The sequence below is a fragment of the Maylandia zebra genome, linkage group LG23 (genome assembly GCF_041146795.1).
Source record: "Maylandia zebra isolate NMK-2024a linkage group LG23, Mzebra_GT3a, whole genome shotgun sequence".
Classification (NCBI taxonomy): Eukaryota; Metazoa; Chordata; class Actinopteri; order Cichliformes; family Cichlidae; genus Maylandia; species Maylandia zebra.
This window is the reverse complement of record NC_135188.1, coordinates 20,044,942-20,070,756: the sequence shown is the minus strand read 5'-3', so window position 1 is coordinate 20,070,756 and position 25,815 is coordinate 20,044,942. Positions and strand designations below refer to the sequence as shown.

The 25,815-nt window shown below is 39.0% G+C and overlaps 3 protein-coding genes across 6 annotated transcripts; 2 read left to right on the top strand and 1 right to left on the bottom strand.

The window, feature by feature from the left end:
• Positions 1 to 1,989: 1,989 nt before the first annotated feature.
• LOC101478629 (uncharacterized) lies at positions 1,990 to 7,918 on the bottom strand. 2 transcript variants are annotated; one of them, XM_004565666.5, is made up of 9 exons: positions 7,674 to 7,918; positions 6,903 to 7,116; positions 4,807 to 4,929; positions 4,477 to 4,709; positions 4,260 to 4,397; positions 3,995 to 4,182; positions 3,373 to 3,452; positions 3,187 to 3,270; positions 1,990 to 2,493 (listed from the first exon to the last, which is right to left on the bottom strand). In XM_004565666.5, the coding sequence occupies exons 2-9, from the start codon at positions 7,087 to 7,089 to the stop codon at positions 2,348 to 2,350; spliced, it is 1,179 nt and encodes a 392-aa protein (XP_004565723.1). In that variant the 5' UTR covers positions 7,090 to 7,116; positions 7,674 to 7,918; the 3' UTR covers positions 1,990 to 2,347. The 2 variants fall into 2 exon arrangements, with proteins under 2 accessions (XP_004565723.1, XP_012778556.1); XM_012923102.3 differs by lacking the exon at positions 7,674 to 7,918 and adding an exon at positions 7,571 to 7,665.
• Positions 7,919 to 9,549: 1,631 nt separating this feature from the next.
• On the top strand, positions 9,550 to 15,408 carry setdb2 (SET domain bifurcated histone lysine methyltransferase 2). Of its 3 annotated transcripts, none has more exons than XM_023152862.2 (12): positions 9,550 to 9,958; positions 10,568 to 10,681; positions 10,762 to 10,866; positions 10,945 to 11,123; positions 11,947 to 12,225; positions 12,315 to 12,643; positions 12,774 to 12,943; positions 13,017 to 13,261; positions 13,597 to 13,645; positions 13,721 to 13,875; positions 14,736 to 14,824; positions 14,910 to 15,408. In XM_023152862.2, the coding sequence occupies exons 1-12, from the start codon at positions 9,922 to 9,924 to the stop codon at positions 15,091 to 15,093; spliced, it is 1,935 nt and encodes a 644-aa protein (XP_023008630.2). In that variant the 5' UTR covers positions 9,550 to 9,921; the 3' UTR covers positions 15,094 to 15,408. The 3 variants fall into 3 exon arrangements, with proteins under 3 accessions (XP_023008630.2, XP_004565689.2, XP_004565690.2); XM_004565632.3 differs by having other exon boundaries at positions 10,942 to 11,123; XM_004565633.5 differs by lacking the exon at positions 9,550 to 9,958 and adding an exon at positions 10,009 to 10,118 and having other exon boundaries at positions 10,942 to 11,123.
• A 288-nt stretch (positions 15,409 to 15,696) lies between these two features.
• On the top strand, positions 15,697 to 23,421 carry creg1 (cellular repressor of E1A-stimulated genes 1). The gene is made up of 5 exons (XM_014408775.4): positions 15,697 to 16,053; positions 18,100 to 18,219; positions 18,297 to 18,410; positions 22,042 to 22,130; positions 22,265 to 23,421. Exons 1-4 carry the CDS (start codon positions 15,757 to 15,759, stop codon positions 22,126 to 22,128), a joined length of 618 nt encoding a protein of 205 aa, XP_014264261.1. The 5' UTR covers positions 15,697 to 15,756; the 3' UTR covers positions 22,129 to 22,130; positions 22,265 to 23,421.
• Positions 23,422 to 25,815: the final 2,394 nt, after the last annotated feature.

Below are 25,815 nucleotides of genomic sequence, written 5' to 3'. Positions count from 1 at the left end.
CAAACCAGCCCCCCGCTAAACCCCCAACAGTACAGCAGCAGGCTTTCCCTATCAGGCTGATGAATGTGTTTTCCTCACAGTTTAATAACAGGTAAATAACAATAAAGAGGAGGTTTAAACTACTGACTTTACAGATTCTGACTAGGTGATAAACTCATGACTTCTAAATGTACTGCAACTCCAAGTCTGGGGCACACTTTAAACATACCATGATATTTATCACTGATTGGTTGGTGAAGTTGTGAAATGAAGACATGGCGTTAACCAATGAGCACTCCCTGGTTAATCCTCCTTTCAGACTTTTAGCAAGACCAGAATTCACAAACTGATTTCCTGCAGATTTTATAGGATTGAAATTCCTTTTGGAACCAACTCACCAAAATGGAGTTCAGACTTTTCAGATAATCTGTTAGTATTATTGATTATTGATTAGATCATTTTATTAAAATGGGGTGGCTGTAGCACAGAGGGTAGAGTCGATCATCAGCAGGTTGGTGGTTCGATCTCTGGCTGCTCCAGTCTGCCAATAGCCTGTGTCAAGATGCTAAGCCAGAGTTCTCCCTGATGCATCCATTGGAGTATGAATGTTAGAAAGCACTTATGGTGACTCATGATAGATGAACGTAGTTGTATGTTCAGTGTCAACAATACAAGTTGTATAAAGTGCTTTGAGTGCACTGTAGAGTAGGTACAGCCATTTACAAAAAGGCCGGAGGTTCAGTTCAGAAATGCTGAGATGAAGCTTAGCAGACAGCTAACCACCATTAGCCTGATATCTCGGACTAATACAAACTCTGAGCCTCAATACAATTTAAACAGGTCAGTTATTAGAAAATTCAACCGCATCCACCTGTTAGGAAGGGACGAATTAGCTATCCGGTTGTTCAGTCTGACGTCACTAGCCGTGTCTGGGTCTAAACTCCGCTGCAGGTCCATATATCAAACGATCACTATGGCATTACTGAGAGTTGAAAAACTGTCTAAAGTCTTTCATCTTTAATAAAATGATCAGTGTTCTGCTCTACCAGGTGTAACAATTGAGTTTAACATCCAGGCATCCATGAAAACGGAATTTATGACATTTAACGGAGTTAGAAGTTAGCAGGGAGTTAGCTCGCTAGCTTCTATCTAAATACAATATAGCATGTCCTGACTGCGGGGTTTTGGAAACAAATTAAAACGTACAGCTCTGTTATCACTTCCAGCATAAATGAAGACAGAAAACTAAACAGCAGTGACGTTTTTAGGGTTACTGAAGTTGGGCTAGCTGGTATATAATGATGTGCTACGTGACCGCTAGCAACACAGCTATGTTAGCATAATATAAACAAGCTAACTTTTTTCCCACTCGATAAAAGTTAACGTGAGTGTTCTCGGTGGTCAGGAACAAATGTAATCGCATGGCAGGATGCTGTAAAAGGACCAAACTTCAGCCAGGAGAACAACTGAGATAATCCATCCTCAATACGAGGTTAGTCATTCATGGGCTGGGCTGTAGTTACATCCTAAGGTTTTAAAAACTGAGCTTAAATAAATGATTAGTGGTAATAAAAGCCGAGGGAGGTCAACAGGGATCACTGACTGTTTTAGGAGCTTTTTGAGATCAAATAGAAGAAAATACAAAACATTAAACATGTTAACAACACAAAAGCCATATTTAAACGCAGACTACTTTAGACCTGGAAGTAGGATTCGTCACGTCATCACTGAACAACCGGATAAAGAAATATTTTTGTAACGTGTTTATCTTTGCTGTAAAATTGGACATTCAGTGCATGTCTGCCTGGAGGCTGATGCTTGATTTTACCAAATATCTCCACTATGAACATCTTACATCGATATTATTTTTACATTTGATTTAAAGCATAAACCCATATCTAAGCCTGATATTAATTAATAAAACTGTTAACTATCAGTTATATTTACTTACTTTTCTTACTGAGGATAAAATTTTAAAAAGGTCCATAGAGTTATTATACAAGCCAGTACATATATTACATTCTTTTATTAAATCAAAAATCACACTCATTGAATCATTTAGTTTATTTTTTCCATGTGAGCAAAAGCACATATTTTTTGATTTGATCATTTAAAGGCTGCAGGTGAAATGATGGCAAGGCAAATAATAAATATGTAACGTAAACAGTTCATTGCTACATTTCAAGTTCAAGTTTGCTCTTTTTTTCCCATAAAAATAAAACACATGTGATAAAGAGTTTATTCTTTAAAAATAAAAAGTTTGAATGTGGAGTCATCAAGTTTGTAAACAGGAAGCGGTGGAGTTTTTAAAGTTACAGTGCTGTGCGATTTCTGTTCCTCTTCTTTCCTCCAGGGGTCAATGATCTTCTTAAACAATGTCCTTCAGGATGTCAGGGATAAATTCCTGAGCATCTCTTAGGTCATCCTTCCACTCCTGTAGGATGCAATTTCCTGTGTGGGCGCCTCCGGCCCCCAGCAAGGCCCCGAGCGCCGCTCCACGGTTACAGTTCTCACCTGAAGTCAGAACCAAACAAAACGAAAATAAGAACAAACACAGCACTGATGTCATACATGCAAGTCATCAAGCAGACCATGAAATTAAAAAATGAAATTATTAAAAGTCAAAATTAGCCCATCGCTCAGCTATCAGCAGGAGGTTTCTACTGAGTTAGTCTGACTGACACCGAGTGTGATGGAAGGATAGACTTTTGTTAACAGCTTGTATGGACACTGCTTTTATATTAATGAAAGAGAAATAATAATAATAATAATAATAATAATAATAATAATAGTATAAAGACTCACAGAAACCACATACTGCACTAATTACTTTTCAGTTTTTTATTTAGATTTGTATATTTATAGACTTTAATTCGCTAAAAACAAAAGTTTGAATGTGGACTCATCAAGTTTGCAAACAGGAAGCAGTGGAGTTTTTGATCCTCTTATAAGTTGCAATACATTGCTGTTTCATACCTACATAAAGACTCTGAATAATTTAATTAATATTAATATTCTATTCATTTTTTTTATATAGCACTCATCACAGGATAAAAACACAAAGTGTTTCACAGTAATATAAAAACAGAAATACATAAAAAAAACCAAACACTTGTTGTGTGGCTTCTGCTTGACCGCATAAGCCACACCTGGGCAAAGATTTAACCAACAGGAGCCTGAGTGCAAACCAGCATGTTTAAATTTTACCTCCACAGTTGGTGTTTGCCAGGATTCCTCCTTTGGGGTCATCATGAAACTCGTGGGCCAGGTAGAACAGGCTGGACAGAGCACCTGTTTGTGCAACACAAGCAGGAAAGACAAGCATCTAAAAACAATGATCTTAAGTTTTACCAGCCAGTGAGGTAAAAGAAAGGTTATTGGTCGGATTCTGACCTTTGTTGTAGCAGGCCATACCAAGGTAGTTCACAGCGCTCTGATGGACCTTCAGTCTCTCCTCAGAGGACACAGAAAACCTAAAAAACATTACGGATAACCTTTTACACACAGACGCTGCTTCCTAACCAAGCATTTAGTCTAAAGGAAGTCTGCAGAAAGTGTTGGACAGCTAATAAAAAAGGGCTTTTTACTGTAGACTTTTGTTGTGAATGAACTGCAGGAAGTGTGATTATGAGTGTCATAAAGAATACACTTGTTGTAGGCTTTTAATGTGAACGCCTGCACAGGAAGCATTACTTAATTCTCAACATTTTAGCAAATCCTGAAATACAGGAAAAATGTTAAAGTACTCCTTTAAAGCTGTTCCGGGTCTCAAAGAGCTCAAATCCCTGTTTATTCTGAAAGACTTTTACTTCTAAATGCATACAGGAAGCGGTCTCTGGCAGCCAACCTAAAATTCTAATAAATATTTTAATAAGAAATTGTCAAAAATCAAATGCTGCTCAGATGCTTCAAAGTAAAAGTTTTCCAGGGGCCAAAAGAAAGTACCGAGTGGTTAGACTCAACTCTTATTCTGAAACATCTAAAGGAAGTGTTAGATATGTTTACAAAATCTCACTTGGCCGCCTTGCGACTGAAGCTCTGGCAGGCGTCCCAGGCATCCAGTCTCCTCAGAGCTTGCTCAGCCTGCTCACGGACACTGGCCCCGCCCAGTACCGCGTGCAGTGCCCGGCTGTAGATCGTCACGTACTCGGGCACGTTGGGGTGAGGATGGGTGAGCTTTACGAACTCCACCGCTGCTGAAACCTGAGGACAGAGTAGGTTAAAGGTCACATGTTGCTATCTGAGACTGTTTCTTATGTTGTTGATTTGTGTTCGCTTACGGCTCGCTCCTCATTGGCTGAGGCAGACAGAAGGATGAAAGGAAGGATCATGGGAAGGCAGCCAATGGCATCTAGCTGGCAGTCAGGGAACGGAGAGCTCGTTTTCATCCCGGAGCGTTCCTCTGCAAACTTCAGAACCTGGAAAACAGCAAGTAAATTGGTGAAACACTCCAGATGTGGCATGTTACAGCATAGGGGTCAACTGCTTCTGTCCTACTTCATGTGGCGAGGTCGGTTTGCTCTCCTGCCAGTCAGCAAAGAATGAGCGGTGGAAGGATTCAGCGTAGGTGTCCTTGTGTGAACCGGGTGTGGTCAGGAAGTGGACGTAGTCTGACAGAACAGCAGCTCGAGCATCCGGCTGAGAGACGTCCACAAAACCTCTGGAGACAAGTGTCCGAGCCACTCGAAGGGAGCAGAGGATGTTCAGCGTGTTGTCACCTGCCTGAAGACCTTGAAGACCACAGAGAAAGAACATGGACACAACAAAAATAGAAACAAACAACAAAACGAAGGAAAAACAGTGAACTGTAGTATAGGGCGGCAGTACCTCGGTGATAGTGGATCGATCCACTTGAGGAGTTCCACAACTCCAGCTTATCATGGAGAATGACGCTGCCGACCACATTGGCTCGCTTCGCACCAGAAGACCAGTTGGTGCGACCACTGCCAGCTGCAAAATGACAGAGAGGTTAAAAACAGCAGGATTAATCAGGATGGAGCTCCTCAAGGCTGTGTCCTTGGTCCTCTTCTGTTTGTCTGTCTCAACACCGGTTCATCCGATCTTCTTCATATTTGGGAGGTGTATTTCTAGGGATTTGAGTTGAGTGCCAAATCTGAGTTCATTTGGATGAGCAGTTCTCATCTTCAGGTTCAGAGTTCTTTTAAAAGTATTTTTCCCACACTGAGTGATGCTTTGCCAGCATCAGTAGGAGGGAGGTTTCTGCTTTTTTAGTTTAAACTAGAGATGGACCGATCCCATATTATGTATCGGTCTGATACTGACCTAAATTACTGGATCGGATATCGGAGAGAAATAAAAAATGTAATCCGATCCATTAATTATCACAAAAGCACTTCACAAAACTTGCGACATGGCGTAACTCAGCTCATAACTTTAGCACGTCGGAGCAGTGTGCGTCACGTGATAGAGTGGCTGTGGCATGTGAGACCTGTCGGTGGTCTGGCTGAGCATTTGGAGCCTCGTTACCAAATCGGTATTTTATCTCTGAGAAAGTTATCCCAGAGGAGTAAAGCAAGTGTGTAAGTTCATCTCTGAATGTTTGTAAAGCATTCCCACGATAAGCTTAACAACCGATATATGGAGCGACTGCCTCTTCTTCTCTCCCTCCCTCTCCTGTTGCTACTTCAATCATGAAACTGATCAATGATCAGCTGATCGGTTTTTCTGTCGCAAGTCCTGTTTCTCCAGTTTGTTTGTTCGCCCACTTTGCACCAGAAAGAGGAAACCAGTGGATAAACAACAGCAGCACATTTAAGCTTGATAAGCTGTTGTTAGAATTTACTTTCTACACCAGCATCCTTTTTTACGTAGCTGACAGCTGGTAACTGTGCAGGGGCGGGTCTAGCAAAGTTTTGCCAGGGGGCCAAGTAGGGCATTAACAGGTAAAGGGGGGCACAAAGAAATACTTTTCTTTCTTATTCTCATGTCTAGCTTTTAATAAATAATTATCTGAATCTTACAATTAAAGTTTTCATCTGACGTAAAATGTATAGAAATCCACTATTGTATATAGTAACTATTAACTCTAATTTACCCCTGCTAAGCTATAGTACCTTTTCCTTTGGGAAGATACCATCTGTGCAGTCTGCACATCTTTCTGTTGAAGAAAGTTGTTGAATCTATTTAAATATTGTAGAAAAATAATTTATTTCTATGCATTTGTTTTACACGTGCATTGAATTAAAGCAGATTACGCTGATTAAGCATCATTAGGCAGAGGGTGGGGGGTGGTTTCCTATTAGTTTTGCTAGGAGTTTGGAACCCTATTAGTTAGGTTGTTTAATATTTCTGCTACGTACTGTTTAGAATACGAGAATAGGGAGGATGGTGTAGGTTTAAGTAAATTAGATTGATCAGTATTGCTGAACTATGAAATGTTTTGGCTGTAGTGCATATAACAGAATAGCTTTAGTGTTTTGTTTTTTAAAACAAATGCAGCAGGATATTTAAAAAAAACAGTTTTGTTGATTTTGTTGATAAAATGAACTACATCGGATTCATATTGGCAGATACACATCGACAGATAAGAAACACATGGACCAGTTGCTGGGTAAAAAATGTACCAAAAATATTTTTACATTTCTTTTACTATACTACATATTTTTAGATTAACTTAAGTGTAATAAAGATTATGTTATATAATATAAACATGCTAATTGGAAAATAGCATAATAAAAAAATCTGCCTTAAATTCATTTTCACTGGCAACCCATTTTTATTTATAAATGTAACATCTTTTTAGGATATTCTTTTATTTAACTTCTACATTTAAACCAACACTCAGACTGTAAACTCAGCAATTTTTTTCATAGACGTATAGAGTTAGACTTCTTGCAGGAGTCTCCCCCTGCTGGTCATTACAAACAATGCAGGTCAAAAGCACCTCTCCAATGACTTCTTACCTGTGTTGGAGAGGGTGAGGATACTGGACGGGTGACGCTCAGGAGGCGAGTTGAAGCCTGATATCCAGCCACCGAAGTCCCTCCTGATGTCGTTGATGTCATAGTACCAGTGGACCGGCATAGACATGGAGTCTGCTGCACACATCGCCCAGAATGCTTCGCTCACTGACCGCCGCATCGCAGACATCTTGGCTCAGGGGAGATGACCTGTGACCTTAATGTGAGGAGAGTTTACAGTCAGTGTACAGATATCTTATGGACAACAGAAAACAACAGTAAACGAAACAACATGAACTCAACATGTACAACAAAAACAAGCCAAAAGAAATTCAGTAATACTAATAATAACAAGCAAAATTCCCAAATGTTAAACAAAATCTAATAATTAAACAGTAAACTAATAAATAGATTATTTACTTCTGTTAAAAAAAACAGCTGCTGTGGTTAGTTGATCAATCCTTCATTCAAATTTACATTTAAAGATTTCTTAAATAAACGATTAATAAATAATTTTCTGGACATTTACAAAGACTCGAACATTTCAGGATAAAAACTGTTTAAAAAAAATTTTCTTTCCCATTAATCTCCCTCCAGTGATTGCTCAGTGTGAGCTGACATCAATGCGTTACACTCAGCTTCCAGATGAAGCTTTATACACCTGTCCTTACCTGTCGAGTCATCACCCTCAGACACGGATTATTTTTAATCAGGCTGAACGCATTAAACATGATGTTGTGTTAAAGTGGATCAGTAAAGACTGAAGCTGCTCACCTCTGCGCTCTTTGCTCCAATTGATTCTCACGCTGAACTTGCATAAGTTGTTATCACATCGTTACAAAACTGAACAGGAAGTGTGGGACAGCAGCGGCAGATATAAAATAAATAAATAAATCAAATATTTATTTTAAAACAGCTCCAATTAGCCTGCGTTTATCCTGACACCTCAAATAAAACTGACGGGTTTTATAAAAATGTCCTTTTGGACGATTTGGGATTTGTTTATATTGACATTTTATAACTGCTTGCTCAGTACGGAGGCCGGTGGAGGTCAATACATAAAAACCGCTCTACGTATCTGCTGCCCTGAATTAGGACTTGCAGGCAGTCTGAAAACAGGCAAAAGCCCGGTAAATACATGTGTAGTCTGATCACTAACACCGTAAAAACCTAAAATTTGATTTATTGAACTATTACATCATGACTTTATCAGAAGAACCAACACAGAAGTTTAAAAACGCCTAGGACAAACCATTTACAAATACCTCCTGGCACTTATCTGGGCTGTTAATGACAGGCATTGTCTAAAATAACTTATCAGTCGAATCTGATGGAAATAGCTCAAGGGTTTGTTGATTTTTTTTTTATCCAAAATAACGCTTTAAAGTATTTTCCCATCTGCAAATCTGCTGTTCCTGAATTCTAACAGGTTATATTCAGGGCTGTCTGTCTCTGATAACAGCATGAGTGTTTATATATGTTTAATATTTAATTTCTATGTCATTCTACATTTGGAGAACAATTTGGGCTTGATTTTTTTAAATAAATAAACAGCTTGTTTGATTTTTTTTAATGTATGCAATAAAAACAAATAATACACCATCAAACAATTAGATCGGTTCTCCTCGAGAATGAAAGGTACTTTATAAGATATGTTATTACTGGGGCCACCCTGTTACCAATATTCCTAAAGCTGAAAAAGCAGGTTTTAAACATATTGTTTGAACTGCTAAATGAGGGTGACCATCTTTAACTTAATGTTCAAGGATGTAATAAAGTGTTACAAAGGCAACAGATAAAGCCTTGTGCACAGTCAGCAAAGACTGGAAAAATACAAAATATATGAAAGAGGACTGACCTCTGGTCCACCCATGGTGCTTTCACGTGACTCAATTGTGTCACTTCCCCTTTGTTTTGTATGTTTTGTGTGTGTGTGTGTGTGTGTGTGTGTGTGTGTGTGTGTGTGTGTGTGTGTGTGTGTGTGTGTGTGTGTGTGTTTCCCAGAATCAATGGGTTGGGGTTGCATGGGACTCTGAAATAAAAGAAACGTGTGAACAAAATCAGTTCAAGCTAGTGGATTTACAACTTTTCTTTACCTGCTACATCTGGCACTTGCAGTTTGGTTGTCAGGAAGCTGGAACAAGCGAAAAATTTCATTTTTGTGGGCTTTTCAGGAGCTGTTTTATTTAAATAATACAACAGCTCAGTTTACATTTTGTCCCAGTGCAGGTGTGATCTACACAGCAGATGTACAGCATGTTTTAGTATTTTGTGCATGGATTATTGTCAGGTTCATGGGTAGGATCTATGTGTAGATTGTAATTGCAAAATGGAGCTTCTGTTGCTGCTTTGCAGGTATATGAGAGTCTTTTGCGGCAGTGCAAATGTAACTAGTTTTACCACTCTGAGTATTTAGTGACTGAAATCATGTACTTTTGTAAGTATACAAGGACCACTGCTAACATGCTAATAATGGCTGTTATAGTCACATATTCATGTGCTCTGTGTGTTTATATGTGAGTGACCTTCTGTCTGCTGTTACTTAAACTTAAATAACGTCTACATAAGGGCTTTCGAAATTCCTGCCAGAGAAAACAGGGAGCTGAAACCCTGAAGTCTTAGTACGGTGGCCGATAGGGGGCACGTAAGCTCAAAAACTTTAAACGGTTAAGACAGGAGTGTTTATACTGCGTGATGCCAGGGTTGTGTGGTCTTGTTGAACTATAAATACCTCTTGCAATGCTTTAAGAAGTGTTAACAGAAGGTTCAATGTATTGTCTGCTGTTAGTCACAGTCGTTAGCAAAAAGCAACGACCGGACTAGCCGCTTACATGAATGAATAAACCTACTGGGTTCACATGGAGCTGGCTGGTGTTCGGGTTTAATTTGAACTGCTGCTTTTGACTTATTTGGTAGTCAAACTGCAGGTCCGTCTGCACCCGCGGTCACCTGTTACCTAGAAGTTAGCGGTGAGCTCGCGAGCTTATTTATTGTTAGCTTAGTGCTAGCAGGCTAATGTGCAATGGAAACGGGGGAGCCGCTAGATCCGGAATATGTCGGTAAGAACTGAAGTACAAACGGAACCGAAGCGGATAACGGGGGTTCAGAGGTGCAGAGCACTGCACAGACAGCTAACCCAGGTTTAACCGGGCTAATGCTACATTAGCCTCAGAGCTTTCCTGTTAGACACACACAAGGAAATGCGAGAGTGTGGTTTAGGTACAATACAACGGCTGAAAGCTAGTTTCAAATCAGCAAGAGTCTGTTTACACTGTCCTAGTCCACATCCAACAAACCCGGGTTATCTGGATTTAATCTAGACACCTTTGTATGGGGGGGGGAGTTAAAACTATAATTTCCCCCCCTTTGTTAGTAGGTTTATACAGTCTGTGGGGTCTAGGCCAGATTTAAGGGGTCCAGGTTATGGGGTTTGTTTTCTTGTCTTTTCTTTTTTGTAATGGATAACTGCTCTGATGAGGTTTAGATGAAATATCACATTTTCCCTGTTTTTACGTGCTGAGAGTTAGGTTAAATGTGCATACAGAGACATTTATTGGTTATTTTATCAGTTAATCTGGTCCAGGTTCAGTAGTTGGGGGTCCAGATTATTTATTTACACATTTTTTATGCTTCTGATACGATCATTTGTCCCGATTTATTTTTTCCAGAGAAGGCCAAGGCATTCTGGAACAATGAGGATGTGGATCAGGTCTTCGATGTGGTTTTCAAGTACCTGGAGCACCTGAAGGCAGTTCTGAAGAGGAGTGGAACCACAGATAAAGGTTCTGATCCATGTCTGATGCGAGCGAGCGGGACTCTGGCAATCTTCCTATCCTGATCTTTACTCTCTGTCTTCTCTCAGAGTATGTCCAGGCCTTCAAGCTGCTAGAGCATCTGGACTGCTCCTCCTCCTTGGCCTCCCTCCAGGACCAGGACAGCTCGGTGGTTCAGGTGGTCATTGGCTCAGGTAAACCCCGGTAAATCTCAAGGCTTCGCTGTTGTGTTTGAGTCCGACTATTGCTGAGTGTTTATTCCTCCCCAGAAGAGCTGCTGCCAGCTGACATCCTCCAACACAGCCCTTCATCCTCTTGCTCCTCCTCTTCATCCTTCTTGCCTCCTTTTAATGGGTTATCCAGTCCAACAGCGTCTCCTGCTGGCAGAGAGGAGCTGCTGCCTCCCCTCGTGCCTGTCCAGCTGCAGTACCACCTCCACACCTGCTCCAAGGTAAACACACATTGATGTCATTCAGAATCAGCCCGAGAATTTATTTTGCCTAATTTGATCTCAAAAAGTTTCTTTCATTTATATGGTGCTTTTATTCTGAATCTTGATAATCTAACAGCCTGAAAACACGTTGATCCCTTTTAGTTTTTACCCAGAATCTTGAATATGTTGAAAACCTGATCCTTGTAATTATCTGAAATCTATCAAATAGTTTTTTTAATTTAGAAATCTGATATACTTCAGAACTTCAGAGCATCCTTATACGTTCCTGTAAGTAACTTGGGGCTTTTATCCTGAGAAGAAGCATTAACCTCCTAAGACCCAAACTCTTAATTTCTTTTAATTAATAAACTTTTAATTTCTCTTTGATATCTGGGCATATTGGGACCTAATGAATGTAAAAACAAAGAATTACCAGATTTTTTTTTTACCTGGTTTTTGTTTCTAAGAAAAATGAGAGCCACATATGAGGATATTTGCTTAAAATTTCGATAGAACAGTAGCAGTATAATGTCCTCGTAAGTGGATATCAGGCCATTGTTGAGCAAAATTTAGTATTTTGGTCTAAATAACCCAAAATGTGACGTCCACATATGTGGACGGCAGGTCCTAGGAGGTTAAAGCAACTTGATAATGTCCAGTATCTAATTCATGACTTTTTTTAAAAAAAAGAAGAAACTGTCATAGTCAGTCCCTATACCAGACTGGGGGCATTTAATTTAACAGTGATCATTTACAGTTCGTAGCCAAAGGCTTTTTTTAAAATTCCTGAATATTTGAATATTTAAAATCCTGATAACGTGAGCTGTTTTTCGCTTTACAGTCCTGCCTGCCCTGTTTGCCGAGCATGACTCAGTCCACGCCGCTATTCTGGGGCCAGAACCCGCTGAAGATCCCGTTGCTCTGCGGCTTCAAGAGGCTGACCGCCATGCCACTGATTTCACCCGCCAAAGAGGGCGTGCTTTGGGACCACGGGGACCAGGAGCAGGAAGACGTAGGAAACTGGGACGTCATCTACAAGGCACCATGTGGGCTGAGCCTCCGTAACCATGACAACGTAATGCTTTTTCTGGAGGCTACAGAGAGCTATGACATCCTGCAGGTCAATAGATGATTTTTTTTGCTGTGTTCAGTGTCTCTCTGTATATTCCTCCTTCAGGTCTTTAAAGTGGGTCAGTTTTCCTCCTGCAGGTTGATTTCTTCACCTTTAACCCCTCCGTGCGGTTGGACCCTCCTTCACCAGGGGGCCTTCGGCAGCCTGAACAGGACCTGAGCCGAGGGGCGGAGCCAATACCGGTGGAGCTGTGCGTCGGGGACGGTGGCTCCCGGCCTGCTGAATTCCGCTACAGGAAGGACCGCTGGCCACATGGCTGCTTCCTGAGCCGCGGCCCAAAGCTGTTCAAGGCCTGCTGTGACTGCACAGATGGCTGCAGTGATGCAAAGCGCTGCGCCTGCATGGCCTTGACTTCTGGAGAGCGCCACTATCGCCATCACAGGCTGTTACAGGCCAACCCATCAGGGTGAGGTGAACAAGTAGAGGTTTTTCAAAAGGAGCTAAAGCAGGAGCTTTAGGTTTCCCAGTGGAAGTATTGATCATTAACTGATTCACTGATTTGCTGACAAAGTGTTACCATGGTGATCAATCTTCAGGCTCTTTGAGTGTGGCCCGTGGTGTGGCTGTGACCAATCTCTCTGCCAGAACCGTCTCGTCCAGAGAGGCATCAGAGTCCGACTCCAGGTCTTCCAGACTGAGAACCGTGGCTGGGGGGTGCGTTGCCGTGACGACCTGGACCGTGGGACCTTTGTGTGCATTTACGCAGGTGAGTGTGGCTCAGCGTTCAGTGGCTCCGTCCAAGCCACGGTCTGTAAACTCGTCCTCTCATCTGTGTCCAGGTGTGGTGCTGCAGAGGGTCCTGAATCCCACCGAACCACCGCCGCCAAAGTTGACGAGGTCCGACCTGCCGTCTGACGATGAGGTGGAGGTCGTCACGGAGTGGCTGGCCCCACCTGTGCTGGAGGGCCGACGCAATGTGTTGGAAACGCCCCCGCCTATGTCTCCGCCTACCTCACCTCTTTTGCATGTCCCTGTGATTCAGAGACCCTCCGACAGCGGCTCCAGCACCACAGACCAAGAAGAGGTTTGTTAGGCTCGTTTACTTTACTGTAAAGTTTTTTTTATTTTCAGAATAATTTTTTACATATTCTAATTCCAATATTTCTATACACATTTTATTATATTGTAAATATTTTTCATTTGTATTTGTATGGACATTACAGGTTTTCAATTTACATATTTTTATTTTTTCCTTTGAATATTTTGTGACCTGATTTTTAAAAGAATTATTGTTTATTTTAAATCATTTGTGTGTCCTGCATTCCTTTGAATATTTCCTCTAATTATTTGATTAAAATGTATTTTTGTGCCTTCGTGATCTTTAGTTCAAAGTAAAAGGCTTCTATTTTCTTCTGTCAGATTCAGGCGGTGCTGGTTGGAGGTCTGCAGCCGACGTCTCCTTCATCAGGTCAGTAATGACTCACACAAAACACACAAATGATACATTAACACAGCTGGTAAACAATTGGCTACTGTGTGTCAGGTGATCAAGAGCAAGACGAGAAGGTGGCATCAATGTCGGAGAGCGCTGGTGTGAATGGTACAAAGGCGAGCATGAGCTTAAAGAGAGCAGCGAAGGTGGACGAAGTTTGTTTTGTGGACGCAAGCAAGGAGGGAAACGTGAGCCGCTTCATCAACGTGAGTCCAGCTGATCAGGAACATGATGCTGAAGTTGGACTAGCTAGTATGTAATGATGTGCTACATGATCACTAGGGACACAGCTATGTTAGCATAACATAAACACAGTGAACCTGGAGGATGAATGCTAACTTTTTTTCACTTGATGAAAGTTAACATGAGGGTTCCCGATGGTTAGAGACAAATGCAATCGCATGGCAGGATGCTGTAAACAGAACAAACTTCAGTCAGGAGAACAACTGAGATAATCCATCCACAATACGAGGTTAGTCATTAATATACTGCAACAACATGGGAATAGAGCAGCTGCCAGAGAATTCAACATTAATGAATCAATGGTACAGAAGTGGAGGAAGCAAGAAGAATGAGTTAAGTTTGACATATCTGACGTTTTATAACTGTATTTTATAAACGGTTTCACAAGATTTCTTTAGACAATTTAAAACTTTTAAACAAAACATTTTTTTAATTTCATTAGTAATTTCAAAATGTTATATATATGTGTGTGATTGTGTGTGTGTGTTTCTAATATTTTCTTTATACTTTTCATTGTGTTAATCTTGTTCACAAGATTTTTTTGCATCTTTAAAACTTTCTAAAGAATTAAAAAAATGTGTCTTTTGTTTTTGCTTGTACATTTTTCTCCAAAGCATTTTTGGACATTTCCTTTATAGTTTGTAGTTATTTTCAAAATATTAACTGCTTAGTTTAAATTGTGGAATTTTCCCCCTTTTAGTTCATAGTTTATATATTTTTTATGCTAATGAAGAAGAAATCTTCTTCTTGTTTATTATTATTATTATTATTATTATTGTTATTATTATTATTGATATCATGTGATCTCTAACCCCGCCCACAGCACAGCTGCCAGCCGAACCTTTTCATCCAGAATGTCTTCATCGACTCCCACGACCCCGCCTTCCCCGTCGTTGCCTTCTTCACCAGCAGGTGAGGAAGAGAACTGAGAGGACGTTAATGTGGGTTATTATTAGTGGTCATTTTAATAATTGTCCTCTTTGTTTTCTTGCTGTAGGGCCGTAGTGGCTGGCACTGAGCTCACCTGGGACTACTCTGCCAACGTCCAGATCGATTCACTGCAAAAACAGGAAGTGTCTTGTCTCTGCGAAAGCGACAATTGTCATGGGAGATTCACCATCGAGGAGAACCTATGTGAAGTTTGTGAGGTTGAAGGTCACATAGCAATGGAGGCCAAGTGATCCTCCATACAGTTTGTTAGTAACAGTTTTGGTATTTAGAGGGTTTTTTTCCTAAAAAGAAAATAAAAGTTCAGCTATTTTACTCTGAAAGTTTTTCAAGTCTTTATTATTGGGAAGGCTTTAATTTTGAGAACCCTTTTTCTGTGTTTGAGCTTTTATTTTTTGTATCTCTACTTTGGTCATTTTATTTTGACACTACCATGGATTTAATGTTCAAACAGCCAGTACAACTTTTCTCCTGAAACTGATGCCCAAAGTGTCAAAGTTCTGTGTTCATTTTTAAGCAATAATAAACGTTGCTTTGAAAACCTTCAACATGAGTAAATGGTTTACTATTGGTGCAGCTCTTTGGGGGATTTGAAATTGTATATAAATGTCGGAATGTATTTATTACAGCCTTTATTTAAAAAAATATGTATATATGCAACTGAATTTATCATTTATGGCAGTTTTTTTTTTTTTTTTTTTTACATTTGTTTGTAATTTATTCCTAATATTTCCATTATTTCTGAAAAGTCACTTGGACACTCCAGCTTTTGGTTGCGGATTTTCGGTTGTAGCCCAGCAATGCTTTTATTATGAAATTTCAGACCGGATATTCGGTATTGTTTATATCGCCTCTCTCGGTCTTCACCGACTCTCCACCATACACTCGAGCCAAAGATGAGATCTCTGTGGCGGGCTGTGCGTGTCTTCCTCCTCGGCCTCTCCTTGGCCTCCCTTTCCCTGTCCGGTGCGTCCCGGTTCCACATCCCGCCTCATGACCAGGTGGCCCGGGTCGCGCGCTTCGTTGCGCACCAGGTGGACTGGGCCTCCATGGCCACCATCTCCACCCACAAACCGGTGGTGGGCCAGCCGTTCTCTAATGTCTTCTCGGTGAGCGACGGGCCAAGGGGCTCGGGCTCCGGGGTGCCTTACATGTACCTGACCCGCATGGAGATCTCCGTGCAGGACCTGGAGGTGAGCCTGACCCAGGATATCAGTGTTAAAACAGGAACTGAGCCTTCCTGTTCAGAAGTCAGTTTACAAACTAGAATTTAGTGTACTCGACACTCTCTGTATCTGCGCTGTGTTGCTGTAAAAGGCACTGCTTCTCGTTCAGAACTCCATTAAGAAAACCTTTGATTTTACCGTGAAAGCCATTAAAGTTCAATGTTACAGGTTCTGGAGCGATAAAGCGTAAAATTAAATAACATTTGACTTTAGTGATCTTCTGCTTTAAAAAGCCATCAGCTGTCAGTAACTTATTCTATACAAAACAAAAGTGTGGAACTTGGTAAACACAATATTTACTAACAACACGCTTATGTAAATGTTTGTAGTGATTAGCACTGTTTTTAAAATGCTACTGCAGAATTATTGCAAACACATCAAGAATATTTATTTTAATACTCCTGACATATAGAAGAGCAAAACTGCCAAGGTCTAAAATGCATTTACAAAAACGGAAAGATAAAAAATAGATAAAAATATTTAGAATTTTATTGATTTTTAAAAAATGAAATAAAAAGGTATAAATAGCCTGATTTAATGTTCTTTAATTTGTTTTGGGGTTTTTTGTATCTTCTTTATCTTTTCTATTTTACTAAAATATATAGTTTTTTTTAATTGAAATTTTTAGTTCACAAAATAATGTTAATGATGATTTTTCTTTCCCATGGGGAAGAAATGTATCATTAACATTATTTTGTGCATTTAAGGTAATTTTTTTTTTTTAACATTTTAATATTCAGACTTTCATTTTAAAGGTTATTTGAAGTTATGTGAAATAATGTGAAGTTATGCTGAGATATAAAATCATGAATAGTTGAGTTTATAAAACTGCATTTTACATAAACTGTGATGTAAGTGCAGCATGACTCAGCATATTTTCCTGACAGTGACTCAGCAGTTGTCAGTCACATGTCAAAGCAGAAGTTGAGACCACAGAAGAAGAAACGAGTGCTTGAAATCTGCTGAAACGACACAGAAAACAGGTTTAAATGAAGTTCAGCTTTGTTAAAGTTTGCTTTATTACAGGAAGTTATCAAAATTAAACAGAGCAGCAGCTTTTTATTGTCTTGCAGAAGGTTATAAAGTTTGTTTGAGCTAAAAAGTCATTTTCTCAGGATTAAATATTTATTTTTAGTACCTCCAGTTTTAATGACCTCAGTTTCTTTCTCACTTCTTCAAGATAAGATAAGATAAGATAACTCTTTATTGTCATTGCACAGTCATACATAGTACAATAGTACAATGAAATTGGAAAACTGTCCTACACATACATACTACATACACTACATATAACACAACACGACCCGATACGAAACATCACAACACAACACAAACAACACAACATAGTATAATAACTTAGTAATAAAAAAGAAGAATAAGTGTATTTGTATTGCACACTGTTATTAATGCACATTAATTGTTATTGCACCTTCTTATAAATATAAATATTATTATTGTTACTGTTGTTACCTCCCCCCCCCAAAAAAAGTCCAGGTAGCCAGTCAGGTCAGCTATTTGCATTGATCAGGGCTATTGCCCTGTTGTAAAAGCTGTCCTTGAGTCTATTTGTTCGGGACCTCAGCAGCCTGAACCTCCTGCCAGACGGCAGCAGCTTAAACACCCGGTGTCCTGGGCGTGTACCGTCCCGTAGGATGCTGCGTGCCCTCTTGAGACAGCGAGTGCTGTACAGGTCCTTCAGGGAAGGAAGAGGATGTCCAATGATTTTTTGGGACATATTCAAGCAGGTTTTAATGGTTCAAATTGCAGATTTTTGTCCCAGACATATAAAATGATTAATGATTCTCATATTTAGATATTATTTGTCTGTATATGGAGGATGAAATGCCTAAATTAAAAAAAGATAAACAAATAAATAAATAAATATTTTAATTTTAAGAAAAATATAGCATTAAATAAGAATTGGACACAACTAATTAATTAAAAGTATACGTTTTAATAATGCTATAAGATGTGTGTATGCGTGTGTTACCTGTGCTGTGTGTATTGATGCAGGTGAGCCCTGTGGCGTCTCTGTCCATGTCTCTGGCTCAGACTGATTACTGCAGGCAGCAGAGCTTTGACCCTCAGAGTCCGCTCTGTGCTCACATCATCCTGTCTGGATCTGTACAGGAGGTATGTACACACACCTGTGTTTCACACATGATCAGTTCGGACCCGTCACATGATCACCTCCTCCTGCTGTGGTTCAGGTGAACGGGACAGAGGCGGAGTTTGCAAAGAAAGCGCTGTTCACTCGTCACCCCGAGATGATCGAGTGGCCGAGCGACCACAACTGGTTCTTCGCCAAGTTCAACATCACACAGGTACTACTGCAAATACTACAACCTAATACCACAGTAGTACGGCAAATACTACAACATAATACCACAGTACTACTGCAAATACTACAACCTAATACCACAGTAGTACGGCAAATACTACAACATAATACCACAGTAGTACGGCAAATACTACAACATAATACCACTGTAGTACAGCAAATACTACAACATAATACCACTGTAGTACAGCAAATACTACAACCTAATACCACAGTAGTACTGCAAATAGTACAACATAATACCACTGTAGTACAGCAAATACTACAACATAATACCACAGTAGTACGGCAAATACTACAACATAATACCACTGTAGTACAGCAAATACTACAACCTAATACCACAGTAGTACTGCAAATAGTACAACATAATACCACTGTAGTACAGCAAATACTACAACATAATACCACAGTAGTACTGCAAATACTACAACATAATACCACAGTAGTACTGCAAATACTACAACATAATACCACAGTAGTACTGCAAATACTACAACATAATACCACAGTAGTACTGCAAATACTACAACATAATACCACAGTAGTACAGCAAATACTACAACATAATACCACAGTAGTACTGCAAATACTACAACATAATACCACAGTAGTACTGCAAATACTACAACATAATACCACAGTAGTACTGCAAATACTACAACATAATACCACAGTAGTACTGCAAATACTACAACATAATACCACAGTAGTACAGCAAATACTACAACATAATACCACAGTAGTACTGCAAATACTACAACATAATACCACTGTAGTACAGCAAATACTACAACATAATACCACAGTAGTACTGCAAATACTACAACATAATACCACAGTAGTACTGCAAATACTACAACATAATACCACAGTAGTACTGCAAATACTACAACATAATACCACTGTAGTACAGCAAATACTACAACATAATACCACTGTAGTACAGCAAATACTACAACATAATACCACTGTAGTACTGCAAATACTACAACATAATACCACTGTAGTACTGTAAATACTACAACATAATACCACTGTAGTACTGCAAATAGTACAACATAATACCACTGTAGTACTGCAAATACTACAACATAATACCACTGTAGTACAGCAAATACTACAACATAATACCACTGTAGTACTGCAAATACTACAACATAATACCACTGTAGTACTGCAAATACTACAACATAATACCACTGTAGTACAGCAAATACTACAACATAATACCACTGTAGTACTGCAAATACTACAACATAATACCACTGTAGTACAGCAAATACTACAACATAATACCACAGTAGTACTGCAAATACTACAACATAATACCACTGTAGTACAGCAAATACTACAACATAATACCACAGTAGTACTGCAAATACTACAACATAATACCACAGTAGTACTGCAAATACTACAACATAATACCACAGTAGTACTGCAAATACTACAACATAATACCACTGTAGTACAGCAAATACTACAACATAATACCACTGTAGTACTGCAAATACTACAACATAATACCACTGTAGTACAGCAAATACTACAACATAATACCACTGTAGTACAGCAAATACTACAACATAATACCACTGTAGTACTGCAAATACTACAACATAATACCACTGTAGTACTGTAAATACTACAACATAATACCACTGTAGTACTGCAAATAGTACAACATAATACCACTGTAGTACAGCAAATACTACAACATAATACCACTGTAGTACTGCAAATACTACAACATAATACCACTGTAGTACTGCAAATACTACAACATAATACCACTGTAGTACTGCAAATACTACAACATAATACCACTGTAGTACAGCAAATACTACAACATAATACCACTGTAGTACTGCAAATACTACAACATAATACCACTGTAGTACAGCAAATACTACAACATAATACCACTGTAGTACTGCAAATACTACAACATAATACCACAGTAGTACTGCAAATACTACAACATAATACCACTGTAGTACTGCAAATACTACAACATAATACCACAGTATTACTGCAAATACTACAACATAATACCACAGTAGTACTGCAAAGTATCCTGCGGGACCAACATCACCCTGCGCGCCACCTTTTCCATCTGCTGCCCTCAGGGAGAAGGTACAGGTCTATACAGGCCAGAACATCCAGACTGGCCAACAGCCTGTATCCACAGGCTGTGAGGCTCCTGAACTCTCTGCCCCCCTCTCACGGACAATAACCATATCCAACTTCTTAATAGCAATGAACTGGTCTGCATTGGTGCATCATATCTTTATTCTCTTCCCCCTCCTGCCCCCCCCCCCCCCCCCCCCCCCCCCTCTTTCTTAAATAGATAACTATCATATCTGATATCATATCTCACAGTACAATAATATTGAATGGGTTGCATTGTTGTATTTTGTCATGTTTCTCAGGTCTTTGTCTGAATTTCTACGAACATTATTGCTAAGGATTGTCTTATTGCATTGGAGTCACACTGGGTTAAATATGTACACTTGGGTTTTAAGGGGTATTTTTTTTTTTCTTCTTTTTTTTGGGTTGTATGGAAGCCCCAAACGCAATTTCATTGTTCTTGACAATGACAATAAATAAATAAATACTAAATACTACAACATAATACATAATACTAAAACATAATAGTTCAAGTCAGTTCAAGTTCAGATAATTACTGAACTTGACCTGCTATGAATGCTTTGAAACAATCCCACAGTACTACTACATGTTCATTGTTAGAGATATAATAAGTATAAGTACTACTAATATTTCTAATAATACTATAAATACTGTTGAATGTTTCCACTATAATAATACAAGTTAAATGTGAACGTGCAGTACACTCATGCTCCTGTTATGCTGTTGTCATTTTAAAACATGACACAAATATCAGTACTGATATAATAATCCACTTTAAATCCATGATACTACTTGTTTAAAACAACTCAATATATATTATAAGTATATATTATAATACTACACTATCATAATGATGGTATAATAATGATGGATAATACTACTAACACTAAAACACCACACAGATACAGGTAGTACACAATACTTCTAATAATAGAAGTACTACCACCTGCCACTAGCAGTAACTCAGTAGTAATTCAACCTATAAATACTGTCACACAAACTATAAATATCAACTTGACTTCAATTCTCTTAAATTTTCTGTTATTTTCTTCTTAATTTAACACACACATTTAACTCACACTTCTGCGCACTTCTGTATGCTCATGTAAAGCTGAGGACACGAGCCAAAGAATTTCATTATGGCTAAATGTGGCTACTCGGTTTATCTGTACTTGACATTAAAACTTGAAACTAGTAATACCAGAAAATTTACAGTAATAATATTACTGATACAAAAGCATAACTGAGCTATTTATAATACTAGAAAGACACTGCCATAGTACTATTATTAAAAATTATAATAATACCACTAATACTACAGGTACTCCAGCATCACACACCTTGTAATACTAGCTCTATCATTACTGTAGCACTTGTAGTCCTGAGTGCACACCTGTGCTGCTCTCAGCCAATCATGTGACATGAAGTCAGCAGGCTGGTCCTCCTTCCTTGTGTTTCAGGTGTGGGTGTTGGATTACTTTGGCGGGGTGAAGACCGTCACTCCTGATGAGTATTTCCAGGCAACGCCGTACAGGAAGCACCACTGATGGTTTGTAGTCCTACTGTTCTGTTTGTAGTCCATCACTTCCTGCTGGAGCTGACACCACGCCTCCGTTTAAAGATGTGCAGTTAAACCATCGTCTTGTTAATTTTTCTGCTCATTTTGTTTTTTATTCTGTTCAGGATTCGAACCTGCGAACCCCGCAACCAGAATGTACGAGATGCAAAATCCTCCTCAGGAGTTACACGCCGATTAATCTGCTACGAATCCATGAATTTATCCAACCGCTGAATCCACGTCATTTACATCATGCCTGCTTTATTCTTAATTTTAGATTTGAAAGCTTCTGTTTCTGAAAACAGGCAAACAAAATCAGATGAAGTGTCCTAAACACAGAAGTTGTCTTTAACTCAGACTTAAATTGTTGCGTTTGGAGCTTTTCTTTCCTGCAGCTGAAACACTCGATGACATTCAGGCATCAGAAGTCAGTGTTACAGTTTAATCTCCTCTTTCCTTTGATTCACTTAAAAAGATTTCAAATGACTCTGTGAATGTGTGTGTGCTCAGGTGTTTGAAAAGACTATTGTTGTTTTGCAGATTTAAACATTATTAAAAAGCCAAGTGTGTTGGTGGAGTTTGACCAGCAGAGGGAGACGTCACGCTGAAAAGTTAAAGCTGCCAGTCCAGAGGAGGATTAAATCGATAAATACTTGTATAGGAAAATTTTTAATGGAATATATGTTTGTAGGCAAACTTTAGCACCACTTTAAAACAGAACAAATCTTTTTCTGAGCATCAACTTTTGTATTTGACCTTTGACCTGGATGCTGTTTAACTAACCGATTTAAATGTGCAGTTTGAAAAGAATTGCACATAATGTACTTTGTAAATCCACAAATAGCACTTTATGGAACACAAATCATTTTTAATGAAACAGCAGGAGACATCAGTAACCACACTAACTACATTTCCCTTGAGTCTTTGCCAGTAACAGGCTGTTTATTACTTGTGGGTGATGTAGTAGAGTTTTTTTATATGCTAAAAGAAAATCTTTATTTTGTTTTTAGATATTAGTGAATCAAATAACCCCAGATCCTCCTTCATGCTTCTTGTTTAGAATAATAATAACTAGGCTCCTTATAGGCGGGACTTTCCTTTGTTGCAAACATAGCTTATTTAGGCATTGCTGAAAGGGGAGGAGCTTTGATTATTTGCCTTAAACATAACTTTATTAATAACATTATGACCTGCTGTTTCTTCAAGCTGAATAACAGCTGTAAGTGTTTGCTGTGAAATTTTATTTTTTTGAAAGAAAAATAAAGATTTGTATTAAAGCCTCCTCATCTGTTTTGTGTTTTATTTGTTTTTGTTTTTTAACACATTTAGACTTACTTCACCAACTTATTGTCAGCTGTATGTATTTATTTTATTTATCTTCATTCATTTTCAATGCATAATTCGTTTTTTTTATTTTATTTTGAATGGTTGTGGTTTGATGTTTATTTGCATTATTTTATCCACATAACCCAATTTAATCGCTTAATATTTTTAAACAATAAATGAGAAGTAAATAAAATGGAAAGTAAATGACAGTAAGAGCATCTTAATCTCTGACTCTTTAATGAGTTTGTGGTCTCTGAATGAAACATGAGCTTCACTGAGTTAATTATGTTAACATGAAAGTCAGAATGGAGCAAAAACCAGGATTTTTGGCCACATCTACCACTTACCTATCACTCATGGTTTTAACACCATCACCAAGATGTATATTTTTAAAAATATTCAGCATTCAGAGGACAACAGATCCTCTTAGATCTCTTATATCCACTATATAGATTATAATTATCCTATGAACTGGCGAGAATGGTGGGTTATGTTGCTCAGTTCTTGACAGCAGCTGTAACTCATAAGCTATGGATGATAGGTAAGAGTTGAAACTGTTGCTGAGGGCCACTGTTGACCTACTGGTCATACTTTAAGAGCCCTGGGCCTACTCTGCGTTGACCTGAACACGATGGATGCTTAATAGTCGCCTCTATAAAAGATATTTGGCTCAACTACTGACAATGATGTCCCAGATATATTCTTTCGCTGATTCGTGACATCCTCTTTTGAAAGTAAATTGGGCAGTTCTGACTTCAAGTTTTCAGTTTTGATCTGTCATGACTGGACAAATAATTCTGAGCTGACACCATCAAGTTTTTTATTTGAAATTTACAAAACTAAATAAAGTAATCGAAGGAAACAACCATGAGCTGTGTCAGTCCATGAGTCAGTCATATTGGCATGTTTGCTGGCGTAGTGAGTGAAATGTTGTTTGGGTAGACATGAAAATAAGCTGTTATTCAGAATGTCCTTTTATGGGAATACAGGCCTTCTTGACTACACCCATTATGCACCTGCAACAGGAAACAGAAAGACAATTGCCAACCCGACAGCCCAAACAGGTGGAGTCATCAGATGGAAGTGATGAAAGCAACTACTAATTTGATAGATCCAGCCAAAAAACACTGGCCACTAGGGTTGACATCTCCAATAATGAGATGTACTTTGGCGTTGCTTTCCTGACCATAGACCATACATATCCACATGCAGTGTTGTACAAAAGTGTTTGCCCCCTTCCTGGTTTCCTATTAGACAAAGATAACACAAGTTAACACAAAATGCAGTTTCTAAATTAAGGTATTTATTATTGGGGGGGCAGGATGTCCACAAACACACGTAGCACTGTAAGAAAAAGTGATTGCCCCCTAAACCTACTAGCTTAATAGCAATAAATGCAATCAAGTGTTTGGGATACTTTTCAATTAGTCTTTTACAGCGCTGTGGAGGAATTTTGGCCCACTCATCTTTGCAGAATTGTTGCAATTCAGCCACATTGGAGCATTTTCAAGCATGGATGCATCACCACCAGCACATGAAAGGTCATGCGACAGCATCTCAATCAGACTGAGGTCAGGATTTTGACTAGGCCACTACAAAGTCTTAATTTTGTTTTTTGTTTTGTTTTTTAGAAACCATTAAGCCATCCGGGGTCTTTTGTGACCTCTTGGATGAATCGTCACTGTCCTCTTGGGAAAATGTTGGTTGGCCGGCCACTCCTGGGAAAGTTCACCGCTGTTCCATGTTTTAGCCATTTGTGGATAATGGCTCTCACTATGGTTTGCTTGAGTCCCACAGCTTTATTGAGGTTTTATTCTGAGACCTCAAGTTGAGCACTTTGGCAGTCACCATTTTGATTCTTTTAACCAGATATGATGCCAAGGACGGCTAGCATAAACACTGCCACCAGAGACATTTTAAATCCAGGCAAATTAACTGTTAGCATTATTGAGTGGGCAAGTCTTGAGTTGAACTTCTCTCAGCTTTGACACAAATAACAAAAATGGACTGAAATAACTACCAGTGGAAGCAAAGGATATTGGTGCTTCATATGAGCTGGGGGTAAATAAATTGGAAAGTAATCTAATCAAAACAAGCCTTGAAATTCAACTATAATCAACAATCGGCCAGACAGTTTTGTCCTTCTGTCATCCAGTCTAGTTGCCAGCTGCAAGTAAATCTCTTTATATATGGAGGGAACTTTACGGTTTGAGGAAGTGATTTTGAAATACATTTCATTGGCTGTAGATGTTGTGTCAGTTTTTCTGAACACAGTTGGTGATTGCACTAGTTGTGGTACTTGACTAAATCCTGGGTAAAAGTCCTGACAAAGTAGTGGTGGCAGAGAGAC

Coding starts and splice junctions, on each gene's coding strand:
- setdb2 (XM_004565632.3), top strand. CDS start 9,922: ATGGAAACGGGGGAGCCGCTAGATCCGGAATATGTCG. Junction 11,124..11,946: donor ACCTCCACACCTGCTCCAAG/GTAAACACACAT, acceptor TTCGCTTTACAG/TCCTGCCTGCCCTGTTTGCC. Junction 12,644..12,773: donor TTACAGGCCAACCCATCAGG/GTGAGGTGAACA, acceptor ATCAATCTTCAG/GCTCTTTGAGTGTGGCCCGT.
- creg1 (XM_014408775.4), top strand. CDS start 15,757: ATGAGATCTCTGTGGCGGGCTGTGCGTGTCTTCCTCCTCGGCCTCTCC. Junction 16,054..18,099: donor TCTCCGTGCAGGACCTGGAG/GTGAGCCTGACC, acceptor GTATTGATGCAG/GTGAGCCCTGTGGCGTCTCT. Junction 18,220..18,296: donor TGTCTGGATCTGTACAGGAG/GTATGTACACAC, acceptor GCTGTGGTTCAG/GTGAACGGGACAGAGGCGGA.
- LOC101478629 (XM_004565666.5), bottom strand. CDS start 7,089: ATGTCTGCGATGCGGCGGTCAGTGAGCGAAGCATTCTGGGCGATGTGT. Junction 4,183..4,259: donor CAGCCAATGAGGAGCGAGCC/GTAAGCGAACAC, acceptor CTCTGTCCTCAG/GTTTCAGCAGCGGTGGAGTT. Junction 3,271..3,372: donor TATGGCCTGCTACAACAAAG/GTCAGAATCCGA, acceptor TTGCACAAACAG/GTGCTCTGTCCAGCCTGTTC.